Below are 17,195 nucleotides of genomic sequence, written 5' to 3'. Positions count from 1 at the left end.
GGGATAAAAAGCAATAGTATAGTATGTTAAAAAAGGGATAAAAAAATAGTATAGTATGTCAAAAAAGGGATAAAAAGCCATAGTATAGTATGTCGAAAAAAGGGATAAAAAGCCATAGTATAGTTTGTCGAAAAAAAGGGATAAAAAGCCATAGTATAGTATTTTGAAAAAGGGATAAAAAGCCATAGTATAGTAAAAATGCCATAAAAAGGGATAAAAAAGTATATTATGTCGAAAAAGGGATAAAAATAGTATGTCTAAAAAAGTGATAAAAAGCCATAGTATAGTATATCGAAAAAGTGATAAAAAGCCATAGTATAGTATATGAAAAAAGGGATAAAAAGCCATAGTATAGTATGTCGAAAAAGGATAAAAAAGCCATAGTATAGTATTTTGAAAAAAAGGGATAAAAAGCCATAGTATAGTATGTTGAAAAAGGGATAAAAGGCCATAGTATAGTATGTAAAAAAAAAGGGAAAAAGGCCATAGTATAGTATGTCTAAAAAGGGATAAAAAGCCATAGTATAGTATGTGAAAAAAAGGATAAAAAGCCATAGTATAGTATGTTGAAAAAGGATAAAAAGCCATATTATAGTATGTCCTAAAAAAGGGATAGAAAAGCCATAGTATAGTATGTTGAAAAAAGGGATAAAAAAGCCATAGTATAGTATGTCAAAAAAAGTGATAAAAAGACATAGTATAGTATGTCAAAATAAGGGATAAAAAAGCCATAGTATAGTATGTCGAAAAAAGGGATAAAAAAGCCATAGTATAGTATGTTGAAAAAAGTGATAAAAAGGCCATAGTATAGTATGTCGAAAAAAGGGATAAAAAAGCCATAGTATAGTATGTGGACAAAAGGGATAAAAAGGCCATAGTATAGCATGTTGAAAAAGGGATAAAAGCCATTGTATAATATATCGAAAAAGTGATGAAAAAGGCATGTATAAAAAAGGGATAAAAAGCCATAGTATAGTATGTCGCAAAAAAGTGATGAAAAAAAGCCATAGTATAGAAAAAGTGATGAAAAAAGGGATAAAAAGCCATAGTATAGTATGTCGAAAAAAGGGATAAAAAAGCCATAGTATAGTATGTCGAAAAAAAGGGATAGAAAAGCCATAGTATAGTTTGTCGAAAAAAGGGATAAAAAGCCATAGTATAGTATGTCGAAAAAAGGGATAAAAAGCCATAGTATAGTATGTCGAAAAAAGGGATAAAAAGCCATAGTATAGTATTCGAAAAAAGGGATAAAAAGCCGTAGTATAGTATGTCGAAAAAAGGGATAAAAAAGCCATAGCATAGTATGTCTAAAAAAGGGATAAAAAAGCCGTAGTATAGTATGGAAAAAAGGGATAAAAAGGCCATAGTATAGTATGTCGAAAAAAGTCATGAAAAAGCCATTGTATAGTATATCGAATAAAGTGATAAAAAGCCATAGTATAGTATATTGAAAAAAGCGATGAAAAAGCCATAGTATAGTATGTCGAAAAAAGGGATAGAAAAGCCATAGTATAGTATTTTGAAAAAAGGGATAAAACAGTTGAGGTGGTTCGGGCATCTGGTAAGGATGCCCCCTGGGCGCCTCCCTAGGGAGGTGTTCCAGGCACGTCCAGCTGGGAGGAGGCCTCGGGGAAGACCCAGGACTAGGTGGAGGGATTATATCTCCAACCTGGCCTGGGAACGCCGATCCCAGTCGGAGCTGGTTAATGTTGCTCGGGAAAGGGAAGTTTGGGGTCCCCTGCTGGAGCTGCTCCCCCCGCGACCCGACACCGGATAAGCGGACGAAGATGGATGGATGGATGGATGGGATAAAACGGACATAGTATAGTATGTCGAAAAAAGGGATAAAAAGGCCATAGTATAGTATGTCGAAAAAAGGGATAAAAAGGCCATAGTATAGTATGTCGAAAAAGGGATAAAAAAGCCATATTATAGTATGGCAAAAAAGGGATAAAAAGCCATAGTATAGTATGTTGAAAAAAGGGATAGAAAATTCATAGTATAGTTTTTCGAAAAAAGTGATAAAAAGCCATAGTATAGTATGTCGAAAAAAGGGATAAAAAAGCCATAGTATAGTATGTTGAAAAAAGGAATAAAAAGGCCGTAATATAGTATGTCAAAAAAAGGGATAGAAAATCCATAGTATGGTTTGTCGAAAAAAAGGATAAAAATCCATAGTATAGTTTGTCGAAAAAAGGGATAAAAAAGCCATAGTATAGTATGTCGAAAAAGGGATAAAAAGCCATAGTATAGTATGTCGAAAAAAGGGATAAAAAAGCCATAGTATAGTATGTCAAAAAAAGGGATAAAAAGCCATAGTATAGTATGTCGAAAAAAGGGATAAAAAAGCCATAGTATAGTATGGTAAAAAAGTGATGAAAAAGTTATAGTATAGTTTGTCGAAAAAAGGGATAAAAAGCCATATTATAGTATGTCGAAAAAAGGGATAAAAAAGCCATAGTATAGTATGGTAAAAAAGTGATGAAAAAGTTATAGTATAGTATGTCGAAAAAAGTGATGAACAAGCCATAGTATAGTATGTCGAAAAAAGAGATAAAAAGGCCATAGTATAGTATGGTGAAAAAAGGGATAAAAAGGCCATAGTATAGTATGGTGAAAAAAGGGAAAAAAAAGCCATAGTATAGTATGTCAAAAATAGTGAGAAAAAGGCCATAGTATAGTATGTCAAAAAAAGGGATCGAAAAGCCATAGTATAGTATGTCAAAAAAAGGGATAAAAAGGCCATAGTATAGTATGTTGAAAAAAGTGATAAAAAGGCAATAGTATAGTATGTCGAAAAAAGGGATAAAAAGCCATAGTATAGTATGTTGCAAAAAGTGATAAAAAGCCATAGTATAGTATGTCGAAAAAAGTGATGAAAAGGCCATAGTATAGTATGTCGAAAAAAGTGATGAAAAAGCCATTGTATAGTATATCGAATAAAGTGATAAAAAGCCATACTATAGTATGTCGAAAAAAGGGATAAAAAAGCCATAGTATAGTATGTTGAAAAAAGGAATAAAAAGGCCATAGTATAGTATGTCGAATAAAGTGATAAAAAGCCATAGTATAGTATGTCGAAAAAAGGGATAAAAAGGCTATAGTATAGTATGTCGAAAAAAGTGATGAAAAAGGCCATAGTATAGTATGTCGAAAAAAGGGATAAAAAGCCATAGTCGAAAAAGGGATAAAAAAGCCATAGTATAGTATGTCGAAAAAAGGGATAAAAAGCTATAGTATAGTATGTTGAAAAAAGTGATAAAAAGCCATAGTATAGTATGTCAAAAAAAGGGATAGAAAATCCATAGTATAGTATGTCAAAAAAAGGGATAAAAAAGCCATAGTATAGTATGGTAAAAAAAGTGATGAAAAAGTTATAGTATAGTATGTCGAAAAAAGGGATAAAAAAGCCATAGTATAGTATGTTGAAAAAAGGAATAAAAAGACCGTAATATAGTATGTCAAAAAAAGGGATAGAAAATCCATAGGATAGTATATCGAATAAAGTGATAAAAAGCCATAGTATAGTATGTCGAAAAAGGGATAAAAAGGCTATAGTATAGTATGTCGAAAAAAGTGATGAAAAAGGCCATAGTATAGTATGTCGAAAAAAGGGATAAAAAGCCATAGTCGAAAAAGGGATAAAAAAGCCATAGTATAGTATGTTGAAAAAAGTGATAAAAAGCCATAGTATAGTATGTCAAAAAAAGGGATAGAAAATCCATAGTATAGTATGTCAAAAAAAGGGATAAAAAAGCCATAGTATAGTATGGTAAAAAAAGTGATGAAAAAGTTATAGTATAGTATGTCGAAAAAAGGGATAAAAAAGCCATAGTATAGTATGTTGAAAAAAGGAATAAAAAGACCGTAATATAGTATGTCAAAAAAAGGGATAGAAAATCCATAGGATAGTTTGTCGAAAAAAGGGATAAAAAGCCATAGTATAGTATGTCGAAAAAAGGGATTAAAAAGCCATAGTATAGTATGTCAAAAAAAGGGATAAAAAAGCCATAGTATAGTATGTCAAAAAAAGGGATAAAAAAGCTATAGTATAGTATGGTAAAAAAGTGATGAAAAAGTTATAGTATAGTATGTCGAAAAAAGTGATGAACAAGCCATAGTATAGTATGTCGAAAAAAGGGATAAAAAGGCCATAGTATAGTATGGTGAAAAAAGGGAAAAAAAAGCCATAGTATAGTATGTCAAAAATAGTGAGAAAAAGGCCATAGTATAGTATGTCAAAAAAAGGGATCGAAAAGCCATAGTATAGTATGTCAAAAAAAGGAATAAAAAGGCCATAGTATAGTATGTTGAAAAAAGTGATAAAAAGCAATAGTATAGTATGTTGAAAAAAGGGATAAAAAGCCATAGTATAGTATGTTGAAAAAAGTGATAAAAAGCCATAGTATAGTATGTCGAAAAAAGTGATAAAAAGCCATAGTATAGTATGTCGAAAAAAGTGATGAAAAGGCCATAGTATAGTATGTCGAAAAAAGTGATGAAAAAGCCATTGTATAGTATATCGAATAAAGTGATAAAAAGCCATAGTATAGTATGGTGAAAAAAGCGATGAAAATGCCATAGTATACTATGTCGAAAAAAGTGACAAAAAGGCCATAGTATAGTATGTCGAAAAAAGGGATAAAAAAGGCCATAGTATAGTATGTCGAAAAAAAGTGATGAAAAAGGCCATAGTATAGTATGTCGAAAAAAGGGATAAAAAGCCATAGTCGAAAAAGGGATAAAAAAGCCATAGTATAGTATGTCGACAAAAAGTGATAAAAAGCCATAGTATAGTATGTCGAAAAAAGGGATAAAAAGCCATAGTATAGTATGTCGAAAAAAGGGATAAAAAAGCCATAGTATAGTATGTCAAAAACAGGGATAGAAAAGCCATAGTATAGTTTGTCGAAAAAAGGGATAAAAAGGCCATAGTATAGTATGGTGAAAAAAGTGATGAAAAAGTCATAGTATAGTATGTCGAAAAAAGTGATGAAAAAGCCATTGTATAGTATGTTGAATAAAGTGATAAAAAAGCCATAGTATAGTATGGTGAAAAAAGCAATGAAAAAGTCACAGTATAGTATGTCGAAAAAAGTGATGAAAAAGCCATAGTATACTATGTCAAAAAAAGTGAGAAAAAGGCCATAGTATAGTATGTCAAAAAAAGGGATAGAAAAGCCATAGTATAGTATGTCAAAAAAAAGGATAAAAAGGCCATAGTATAGTATGTTGAAAAAGTGATAAAAAGGCCATAGTATAGTATGTCGAAAAAAGGGATAAAAAGCCATAGTATAGTATGTTGAAAAAATTGATAAAAAGCCATAGTATAGTATGTCGAAAATAGGGATAAAAAGCCATAGTATAGTATGTCGAAAAAAGTGACAAAAAGGCCATAGTATAGTATTTTGAAAAAAGGGATAAAACGGACATAGTATAGTATATTGAAAAAAAGTGATAAAAAGGCCATAGTATAGTATGTCGAAAAAAAGTGATAAAAAAGCCATAGTATTGTATATTGAAAAAAGGAATAAAAAGGCCGTAATATAGTATGTCTAAAAAAGTGATAAAAAGCCATGGTATAGTATGTCTAAAAAAGTTGCTGTTGTCGCTGTTGAAGCCTGCATAATTCAGCGTTTCACTCTTACAAATGACATTGTGATGAAATAAAATGCAATGACGCAAAACACTTCCTCAAAGTATTTTGAAAAATAATTGCATTGCCGTGTGAAGGTTCTGTACTTTTGGTCATCAGAAAATAGTTGCAGGTCTTTTCAATATGATTTCAATGGATTTTGAAGCTCCATTTGTTTTCATATCGTGTATATTCCACCGCTTTAATTAGTCTCCCTGCTTGACTGCTGCTTCGGTGGAAACTATGGCTCGGAGTCATCTCTCCACTGTGTCAAAGGGTACACCGCCGTCAGAGGAAGACTAAGGTAAGAAGGACAGCGTGCCAGGAAAAAGGGGCGTGACTGCATCTGTAAATAGTGGGGTTATTTTGGGCTTACCACGGTCGTACAGGGGAGCACCGCCTAGGCCTGCCTTCTGTCACTATGGGGATGGGCGCTTCATAACTTTGCTTGGATGGAAAAAAAGTGTGGAGGACTGGCAGGTGGCACACAGGAGCGTGGCACGGCTCCCATAGCGAGGAGCTGTTTCACTCATAAATACCCACCACTAACAATACTCACCGGGACAAACACAGCCCTTTGCTTGTACTTTTTTATCAGCAGCTTCTTGCATTTTTTCATCCTGCTGAAGCACAGTGGTTTGTATTTCACTTTGAAACAAAAATGGAAGACCAAATACCATCTGCTGATTGATTGAAGTGCCCTCACTGCTGGTAACTGCATACAGTACAGGCCAAAAGTTTGGACACACCTTCTCATTCAATCCGTTTCCTTTTTATTTTCATGACTATTTACATTGTAGATTCTCACTGAAGGCATCAAAACTATGAATGAACACATATGGAATTATGTACTTAACAAAAAAGTGTAAAATAACTGAAAACATGTCTTATATTTTAGATTCTTCAAAGTACCCACCCTTTGCTTTTTTATTAATAAGGGAACAAATTCCACTAATTAACGCTGACAAAGCTCACCTGTGAAGTGAAAACCATTTCAGGTGACTACCTCATGAAGCTCATTGAGAAAACACCAAGGGTTTTCAGAGTTATCAAAAAAAGCAAAGGGTGGCTACTTTGAGGAATCTAAAATATAAGACATGTTTTCAGTTATTTCACACTTTTTTGTTAAGTACATAATTCCATATGTGTTCATTCATAGTTTTGATGCCTTCAGTGAGAATCTACGATGCAAATAGTCATGAAAATAAAGGACACGCATTGAATGAGAAGGTGTGTCCAAACTTTTGGCCTGTACTGTAGGTGAAATTGTAAGATGTACAACACAGAGTACCTACAACTATTTTTCTAGCAATTTGAATGGTAGTGAAGTAAAATAAATAAACAAATCAATGTAAATATTCATTGAAGTTAAAAGCATGGGGGAAAACTGTATTTTTCCTCCTCTTGTCAATGTCCATCTGTCTCCATTTCAGGTTTTATCAGGTATATACTGTATGTAGAGGTTGGAACAGTCAGAGGTTTACTGAGGTCAAGCTATAACACAAGAAAATCACCGAGCCAAGTTATAGTGAAGGCCTTAAAAGTAAAGCATAGCCATATGGGCCATACATGTAATAGTCAAAGAATGCTTTTAAGAGGAAAAAAGACTGAATCCATTACTGACTGGTTTACTATTATTTAATACAACGTGCATTATCTCAGAAAAATAGAACTTTTTAAGTTTCTGCAAATCATTTTATTCTTATAAATGTTGATGGAACACCGAAATGATTGAGAACTTGGGTTATGTATGGTCACCATTATGCCATTTATTAATTAATTGCTGGAAACACATAAAATGCACTTAAAACACATTTCATTTTTCATAAATATTTCATATTAAAGATAAATATGTTTCACCTTGTGCCTACACAGACAAAGCATTATAGAGTTGCAACGATCTTGCAGCCAATAAAGAGAGTAAGGCACAAAATAGAAACCTTATTCATACAGTTCAATCATGCTATTATACTATTGTGTCCAAAAAAAAGTATAAGGAAGCTATATTATGTCAGCTAAATGATCCCCAACATTAGTACAATATGCATGCGCCAAAAGACAGTTAACATGAAAAAGACTGCAGCTGAGTGAGAGAAGAGCAGACGTAGGTACGTTTATGACACAACTGGAAATCCATCTACAATATTTGGTCTGTTTCTACGGTAAAGTGCATAATGTTTTTGTTTGTACGGGGAGCTGCTGAACGCTAAAGTCTCCGAAAGAAAAAGGAAACTTGGACAATAATTTCACCAAAGATAAAATCCTTTGGTTTACTCACGTCAATTATTGCCAGCTGTTAAGTAACAGTCCTGCCCACTCCTCAGTGGAAGCACCCACGAGTAAAACTGTGCCACAGACTTTGATTATCCCTGTGCCTATTTACATGCAAACCTGCAGTGCAAGAAGTAACAGACAAATATATATATATATATTGCCCAGCATTATTCTCATCTAAATTCAGCAGGTAAGCCTACCGTTGTTCAACTATTTTATAGCTGGGGGAGAAGAAAACTCCTGCCCTACCTGCCTTTTATAAGCCCCCTGCAACCAGGAACTGTTGTCATAGGATATGTACTATATATTTCCTCGGATTGTCTGTGCATCATTGTTGATGTCATGGTTTGGGTGTGGGGGGTGGAGGGGCTGGAAGACCGGGGCAGAATGATAAAAAAAAATAGGCACTAAGGTGAAAAAGCATTACAAGGTAGTAGAAATGGTACAAATCATATCAAGGGCAAATGTAACAAAAGGGGAAGCTAAATAGCAAACTGCACGATATAAGTATAAGGCATACATATTTTCAAATACATGTTTATACAAAAGAATATCATACAATAACATTCAGTATAAATGAACAATGAGATAATAACGAGGAAGCAAGAAAAAAAAATACAATTCTAATCTATTCACATACTCCCTACATATTTTCCAGCCTTTTTATTCCGTTTCCCTGTAAACAAATCATTGAAATGATACAAAACTGTCTTATAAAAACTTCCACTTTGGGTTACAATGAACCATTTGCATTTAGCGTGACGGCTGCTGTTGTTTGCTGTCAATATCACTGCTGTAAGGCACCGAATCGGTTGTTGCGGACTGACTGCACAAACAAATGAACCAAAGTGATGAAGCATGAAACGTATTGTCCCATTAGCTTGTCCATGCATTAACATACAGATCACACTCAAAATATGAAAGATTGTCATTTTGTCAACGATAGAAGTAATTCAGTCTGGGGCAGAGCTGTTTGGTCCACTAAAGAACATCTGCCGTGACTTAAGGCAAGTGTAGTCGTATACTTTGCCCCTGATATCACTTCCCTTTTTTTTTTTTTCTAAATATAACATTCATCTGTTTATTCAAATGGAGCTCGGAGCCAGTGATTGTCAATGTGAGTCTGCAGCGAGTCTGTGACTTAGGAGGAGCTGATGTTCAGGTGGGAGATCCTGCTCACAAATGTATTCTTCAACATCTGGATCTCTGGGGGGGGGGGGTATCCTCTTTTTGTTGATGCTGCTGTCTGTTTGTGTGTGTGTGTGTGTGTGTGTGTGATTGTGTGTGTATGTGTGTGTGTGAGGGTGTGTGGGCGTGCGCGCTGCAAAAGACTTTTGGACGTCTATGCATGAGTGTGCACGGAAATGCTGGAGAGGTCGTTCCTGATGATCTCGTTAACTGTGAAAAGAAAAGAGAAGATCATTAATAACTAGTCACACTGGAAAGAAATTCAGACCATTTCAACACTATCGCACTTTATGAAGAGAGGTGACGTATAGAAGTCACAGAGGCTAGGCTAGTGATAGGAAGGTTGTCAGTTTAAATCCCTGGCAAGGATGGATTTCAAATCAGGCAAAGTGGGAAACTGCCCCAAGGGCTCTTTGTGTCCATCGGCGTGTGCGAAATGAAAGGGTCACGCCACAGATTGGACCCGTTTGCACAACAGTGGCGTAATGTCTTATGTGACTGTGAAGGGAGCTACCATAAGTCTGAAAACATCTCAGTTTTAGGCTTGATAACAGAGAGCCTGTGTTGCAAACTAGGGCTGTGGCGTCTTAAAACAGGGAGGGTTTAATAAAATATGCTATCAAGTTGCATTGTGGGAAATGTAGGATCCAGGGTTTTTGGGGTGTACAAGAGTAATAAATACCAAGATATAATTGTCCTCTGCTTTATCCATCTGTCTCTCTCTTTCTAGAAGTACCATATTAAATCCCTGGATTACCTTTAATCTGGTTTTTTTAGGAATATGCACTACAAAAGTAAAATAAATGAAATGATAAGGGCCCTTTGGTGGGCCCTGCTTTATTACCTAAAATCTTAACATGGTGTCACTGTGTCGATATCTGGTTTTAAGGCCTTTGTTGATGGGGGGATTGATAAGGGGCCAGAAGCACATTTTTGGGCTGGGCCCCTGCAGCAGTAAAATCCAGCCATGATCCCTGTCAAATGCTGTGGAAAGAAGAGTGATTAGTTTGTATCTAATGCCTGTGTTTGTCTCAGTATAAATGTAACTTGTGTGTTAGTTTCAACATTTTGCCTCCATCCAATGACATCACATCAACAGAGAGCACTTGAAACATTGTAACTCTTGGCAGCCCACAATGAATAATGTCACATGAGGCACTCCTGCCCCTGAATACTTGGCATAGATGTGGTCAAGCTGAAAAATACTGGATAACAGTAGCTGCAATCCAAACATATCACTGTCGTTACCAGCCTGTAAAACTCGTATCGGCCCCATACACACATCTCTGTTTCGAAGTCTTTCCTGCACTACTTCCTGTGCCCGCGCCTTTCCCACAGTCGGGCAGACACACATCAGTCCCCAGCCTTTATCTCCTCTGTGTTTTTTGGCAAAACAGAGGGAAGTGACTGTGAAGATGGCGAGGACCCCGAGCCCTGCAGCATAGCGCAAACAAGAAGCTCCTCAGCTTGCCGTGATAAAGTGCGCTGATGCAGACAGAGAGAGAGAGAGAGAAAGTCTGGTGAAACCACCATCCGCAGTAAGGAGCCGAGACAGGAAGTCCACCCACTCTGAGGGCCCAGAGTAGGCCTGCAATGTGTTATCACTAGATACTGTTTGCTGAATTGTGAAGCATCTGCACGGACCAAGACTAAAACATCAAAGAGAGAAAACAAGACAGCGTCCCTTTAATACCCTGATACCATTTCAACTAAGGCTGAGCAATTTCATCGATTCTGCGATATAAATCGATATTTTTTTCCCCCAAGAAAGTATCGATTTTTATGCCGCGAGTATCGATACATAAGTCCCATTCAAATCCCCCGTGTTTACCCCCGTTCACGTTGCAGTAAGAGCGATTTGGTCAGCCCGCCGCTAGTGTCGCTGTAGAGCAGCCAACGTCAACTGGCGGCACGCCGCCAAAGCTTTTAGTCTGGCCCCCAGAATAATCATGAATTCACAAAATGTAAAGAGGAAAAAATGCGTTCGGTTATTTATCATTTCAAGCATTCAGAGCAAAAACCCAGCCCCCTGTATTTACATCTCTATTCACATGCCGGGATTCTCTACAGCAGGGGTGGCCAACCAGTTCAGCATAAAGAGCCACAATAAAACACGCACCATAGCAAAAAGCCACACAACACATGCAGGTCCACATTACAACAGCAACAGGATCATACCATTTTGGCAATATGGGGGTGCTCAATGTCTAATTTCACACAGAACTACTGGTTTTGTACGGTTATATTAAGTTATATACAGCCTTTAATTATGATAATGCTGTAAAAAAAAAACGTGAAAAGAAAGAAAGAAAAGTTCAATAAATATTTTTTACGTGTGTGTGTGTGTGTGTGTGTGTAAATCCAACCACCCCTGTGAAAGATTTAAGTTTCACTTTCCCTGATCCGCGACGAGGAGCATCAGACGAGGAGATTAACGTTACTTAACAATGTCTGGAAAAAGAAAATCTAAAGTGTGGATGCACTTTCAAATGGTAAAAGATGATCCAAAAAAAGTAAAATGCAAGTTGTGCCAACAGCTCATGTCCTACCACTCGTCAACTACAAACATGGCTTTCCACTTAAAACGGGTACGTTTATTACCAATAAAGACGTTTCACTTTTTCATATATAATGGCGCTTTTAATTTACAAATAGCAATATCATATGTTGGGACTTAAAATATGTTTGTCTTTTTTCTAGATCCGCCCACAGTATCAGACTGACGACAGCAGTTCATCTAGTAGTAGTAGTATTAGTAGTAGTAGTAGTAGTAGTAGTACCGGAGCTGCGCCAAAACTAACTCAAAGAAAGCTAGATTTGAGACCGCCATTGCCCGAGAAAAGGAAAAGAGAAATCCCGGAGTTTATTTTGCTTCACAATGAGGCCATTGAATGTTGTGGACGGTGAAGGTTATAAAGAATGAATGCGCACACTTGAGCCAGGATACACAGTTCCCAAAATAGAGACGGTTATGCATGCGGCGGATGCGAAATACGCGTCCATACGCGCCTGCGCTTTACATGTTACCCTCCTGCTGACTAGTGTCGTGCCCCTCCCAACCCATTCACACACACACACACACACACACACACACACACACACACACATGATTCGACTATCAATCGACTATAGAAAGATTCGTCAATTCTGATTCGAATGTGTAAATCCTTAGTCGGGGACACCCCTAAGAGCCACAGGTTCGCCACCCCTGCTCTACAGCGATGACCGAGCTCCACACACACGGCTGAGCCGAGATGTGTGTCCGTTAAAACACACACACACAGCATGAGCCGAGATGTGTGTGTGTGTTAATGGTTAAAACACGCAGCACCTGACTGGGAACGATACAGAGTTACCAACGGCCGCTGGGGCAGATGAACTCACGCTGGTCTCTTTTCTGTAAATAGGCTACAATTAAACCTTCGTGAGTAGAAAGTCAATACTTATCAATCCACTCACCTGTGTAGACCGGCATAAACATGTAGAAATATTTCATATTTTCATATCCATATTTCAGTCTGCTCAGTCCACCGCGCTGTTTTACGCAAACACAGCTCTACTCTGCAAATAGCGAATTTTTACAAACAAGCTAAAACAAAAGCTGTCGGTTTGTAGTCTAACTGTTTATCTTAGGTTGCTGGGAATCTGGACATTTTGACAAATTCTTGTAAACCTCACTGCCGGCTGAACAAACCAAACCCTCCGCTAGAGCGGACAATCTGGAGCTACTTAATATGCATGTGAATGACGCGATCATTATGTTCAGTGATGATGATGATGATGATGATGATGATGCTGGTTGTATTATTTTGCAACAACATCGTTTCATTGCAAATGAGGCATACATGACGAGTGCATAGCCTGCTTATCAGTCCATTCATCATTAAAGCTGGGCTTTTGGCTTTTCCACTTCAACTTTTCGCTTCAGGCTCTTTGACAGTGACATGTTTACCTGACAACAGACTTTCTTTCTGCAAGCATTTTCCACCAATCAGGATGCTGCATACTACAATAAAGTTTCCATAATCACAAACTTTAACCATCACTCCTCAGTGAACTGCCTCCTAGTCTGAGATCTTTTTCTAGTTAAAGAGCCAGTTATCATTATGGAGTTTCCATGTTTTTTAGGAGTTTGCTCACACTAATACATGTTAAAAAATAGTAGCATTAATTCAGTAAGAAAGTGAAAATTTCGAACAAGAATAGGCGTATTAGGTATAAATTCATTTCATTTTCTTTATTTGAAAGTTCCGCCGCCAGAGTGCTTAGAAAAATTCTGAAAAAAATGTAGTTGATGATCCCTGCTGTAGACTCTCTGTCCAGTCAGAGACATATATTGTGTAATTGATGTTTTCAGTTCAATTAATTAAATCCAAGTAAATGGAACACTCACAAGATGTCACCAAAATCACTCGGTCCCCTTTAAATCTTTCAGAAAATGATGTAAGTGTATCGGAATAAATCGAATCGTATCGTTGGCTGAATATCGTGATATATATCGTATCGTGAGCTGAATATCGTGCATCGTATCGTGAGATTAGTGTATCGCTACAGCCCTAATTTCAACGCTGTGAACTATTTTCACTGAACGGCTATGGTGCTGATGAAAAATGACAATAATGTACTTTTTTCTTGTACAACAATGGTACCGATGTTAGTCGAACTGATCCATGAGAAATGAAGTGTAGAAACACCACAGCAATATGTACACGTATTATGTACCAAGGATGGGGACAGAAATACGTGCATAAAGTGTCAAAGATGGCACTTTTTAAAGAAGTAGGCCACGCACACACACACATATACACACACACAAACACAAACACACACACAGTTTGGGACTCACCTCCCTAAACAGGAGGAACTCCCATTGGAAAATTCCCACCTGTGCCAAGACTGCCGGCTGTTTTCAACTCTATTCCACTCTGGGCTCAACAGGCATTTACACGCTGAGGTTATTTTTAGCTCTGCCATCGCAGGACATAAAGGAAGTGAAAGCACATGTAATAATTAGATGATCAGACAATAATGTTGCTGCTCTTCTCAGTTGGTGGAGGAGAGGAAACAGCTCCAGGTCATTTTGAAGAAGGAAAGGGAAAACCCAACAGGTCGGCGGCAAAAAGCCACAAACGTACCCTTTATTTTTCTCAGAGGGAAAACAGTGGCTTCCTTTCTTCTTTGCAGTCCCCGTACAAAAAAAGAGTGACGTCTCCCACGCCCACACATCAACTGCAGTGTTATTTTGCTGCGCTTTATCAACTAATATTTTCCATTGGCATGCCCGATGATGTTCCGTTCTGAAGAAGCGAGTGATAAAGAGAGAAGAAAAAGGTAAAACTCTGGCCTCTGTGTTTTCGTCTCTGTACTCTTACAGCAAAGTGAGAATCTCAGAAACAGGATGTGGCCAACAGTTACACCACAACAACGCCAAAGCTGCTATTTATAGCTGTTTAATGGGGTAGCTCGTGGCACTATTTAGTTGCAACAACTTCTCGGAAACGAAAAGAAAATCCGAAAGAACATTTGATAAAACCTGAAAGGCTGACAGATGAACAGGTAATGACTGTGAATGAATACACGACGTGCACATGCTAAATTTCAAACCAGTCAGGTAGTTTTAGGCAAAAGCTCTCCAAATGCATTCAGTTTAATTTCGTGAAACTATGTTATTTATTCAAATCAATTTCATTTAGTTCAAATGCTTTGATTATGTGTTGACAAGAAGAAAATCCTCTGACAGAAGAACCAAGATTTTTAAGTCAAACTCTCCCGCATGACAGCTCTTCCTTTTGGAGTCTGTCCCACCATCCACAAAGGGACTAGACAACCACAAACATGCAGCATAAGGGAAGGCAGTAAAACATGCTGACGAATGCATTTCGTCCAGAGTGGAATTTGGCCCCCAAAAATTCAACCCCTTGCATACTATGGAAAGGCAGAGGCATAGCACAAGATCTGCTCCGTACACTAGGCCTTGTAAAGCTAGTTGCAGTGATAAAACATGCCAGATGATTACATGCCAGATGATTATATCTCACTTTCCTGGTTTCTATATGCTATAATAGCATAGTGAAAGTAGGAATCCTGTGTTATGTTACACAATAATATGTTTGTTGTCAGATATGTACATAAATGAACTCTCAGTGGCCTGGCATTTCGCTCAACAGCACTGGAAAATTATTTTGTTTTTTCTTTTTTCAGTTGCCCAGGTTAATAATGGAAAGCTTTAACTGGGAGTGCACCCTCTCATGAATAAACAAACAGTGGAAAATTGAACACCGAAATATTCCCCTGCTGTACAAAAAAAGAAGAAAAAAGACGTGCCCTGTTAGCCTAGTTAAACAGAGTGACATCCTTTATTAGCAGTTGTGCCAGTGCAATCAGTGAACCGCAGCCCGGACCTGTCAGGACTTATAGTTAGGGCTGGGCGGCTGGGAGATCTATTTCAGGCAGGTGTGAGAGTGGTACAAAAATATGATTGTGCTTTACTCTGATGCCAGTTCAATGGTCAATTCAGCTCCTTTGTGAAGGCCTACCAGTGTTTCTTGGCAGTGGCTTGGAGCTAACCCCCCCAACAACGTCTCCATCGGGTGTGACTGCTGGCTGAATGAATGTTGACATCGCATAAATAATTTGCTTCTACCTGTTTAGAAGGGGTGGTGCAGTACCCCCAGTGCACATGCTGTCTGTACCGAGCATACGACAACAATACAGGTACAGGTCAGCTTTTATAAACGGCACCCATTTCAGTTCTAAAGCAACTATGTACAGTCACACTCAGGGGTGGGGCAACAATTTGCTCAATGTGTGACAGCTTGTCTAAAACCGACTATAGCCGAAGGCCCAGACTAAGCAGGCTCTCGGAACAAAAATAGCACAGCTTTAAAATAACATGAGGGGCTACGTAGGTGTGGGCATGTTGGTACAGGTACCAGGGAGAAGATACACAGATCTACACATAAGATCTAAGCTAGGAAGTCCAGTTGGAGGAATATATCCATTTTTTGAAGTCTTGAAGGGAGGGTAGGGAATTTCTGAAGTGGGGTTGTATGAGGTACTTATCTATAGTCAGTGTATTACCTATAATAGAGGACGGTTGGCACGCCCCCAGTTTGGAGTTTGTGTTATTGTGTGACTTTGGTGTTGTAAAGGGTTAGTTGGGATTCACCAAAGTCACACAATAACACAAACTAACCGATCAAAGCAAACGGTAGACTAGCGACTCCGGTGTTCTGTGCGGTAAAATTACTGTTTTTGTCAAAGGAGTTTGGTGGCTTGGCAGAAAGCATAGATAAATATAACGGCTTCAGTTTCTTGTCAGAAAGGGCTGTACGACCGCAAGGTAAAGCTGTGAAAATATTAGAAATATAACATTGCTTAAACCGATTTTAGGCAGGCCTTTTTGAGGTGGCTAAAATGCGTTTAGCTGCTGACCCGTCCGCAGCAGTACATCGCTTAGCTTCCGTGTCGGTACTCCTGCCTGCATCTCCAAACTTGCGCCGCGCTAAACGCCATCTACTGTAGCTAACACACTGTCTTGATGATTTTTGATTTTTGATCAATGGTACTAACACCAAAAAGGACAAAATATATATATGAAAGCAATGTATAGCAATATGAGCAGCAATTACGGAACCAATCCAAACTAAAAGACACGTTGTGATTTACATGATAACATAAAGTTACTTTGTGCTTTTTGTAAAAAAAAACAAAAAAAAAACTTGCAACCTTGAAAAAGCTTGATATGTTGTTTTTTTTATATAATAAACAAGCAGTTATGTTGCTGCAAATTTGACCTCCTTTTTATTCAGTAATCCAAGCACATGGGCGTTGTGACTTCATCGGGCTTCTCGGAGAGTTAAGTGTGAACCTAACCTGCATTTGGGGATTTAGTTAGCATTGTTAGAGGAGAGCGCTGTGCATTTGGGTTCGATAACAGCCGGGCTTCCTCAGAGAACGCCCCCATGGTCTGGTGAGACGCAGAACCTCGAGTCCCGAGAGCCGCTCGGAGGTTCCTGCTGTCGTAACACGATCTCCTCGGACCAAAATCAGATTACCTGACTGGCAATGACCTGGCACAGAGAGAGAGAGAGAGAGA

The 17,195-nt window shown here is 37.8% G+C and overlaps 1 protein-coding gene across 1 annotated transcript in view; it reads right to left on the bottom strand.

The window, feature by feature from the left end:
• Positions 1 to 9,166: 9,166 nt before the first annotated feature.
• The window catches only part of LOC114557221 (nuclear factor of activated T-cells, cytoplasmic 1), a 72,341-nt gene continuing 64,312 nt past the window's right edge, over positions 9,167 to 17,195 (bottom strand). Inside the window, exon 10 of the mRNA XM_028580593.1 lies at positions 9,167 to 9,307. Within this exon, the coding sequence (XP_028436394.1) occupies positions 9,252 to 9,307 (56 nt within the window). The 3' untranslated portion in view covers positions 9,167 to 9,251. The remainder of the gene's footprint in view (positions 9,308 to 17,195) is intronic.

The sequence above is a fragment of the Perca flavescens genome, chromosome 6 (genome assembly GCF_004354835.1).
Source record: "Perca flavescens isolate YP-PL-M2 chromosome 6, PFLA_1.0, whole genome shotgun sequence".
Taxonomy (NCBI): domain Eukaryota; kingdom Metazoa; phylum Chordata; class Actinopteri; order Perciformes; family Percidae; genus Perca; species Perca flavescens.
This window is presented reverse-complemented; position numbering and strand designations above follow the sequence as displayed.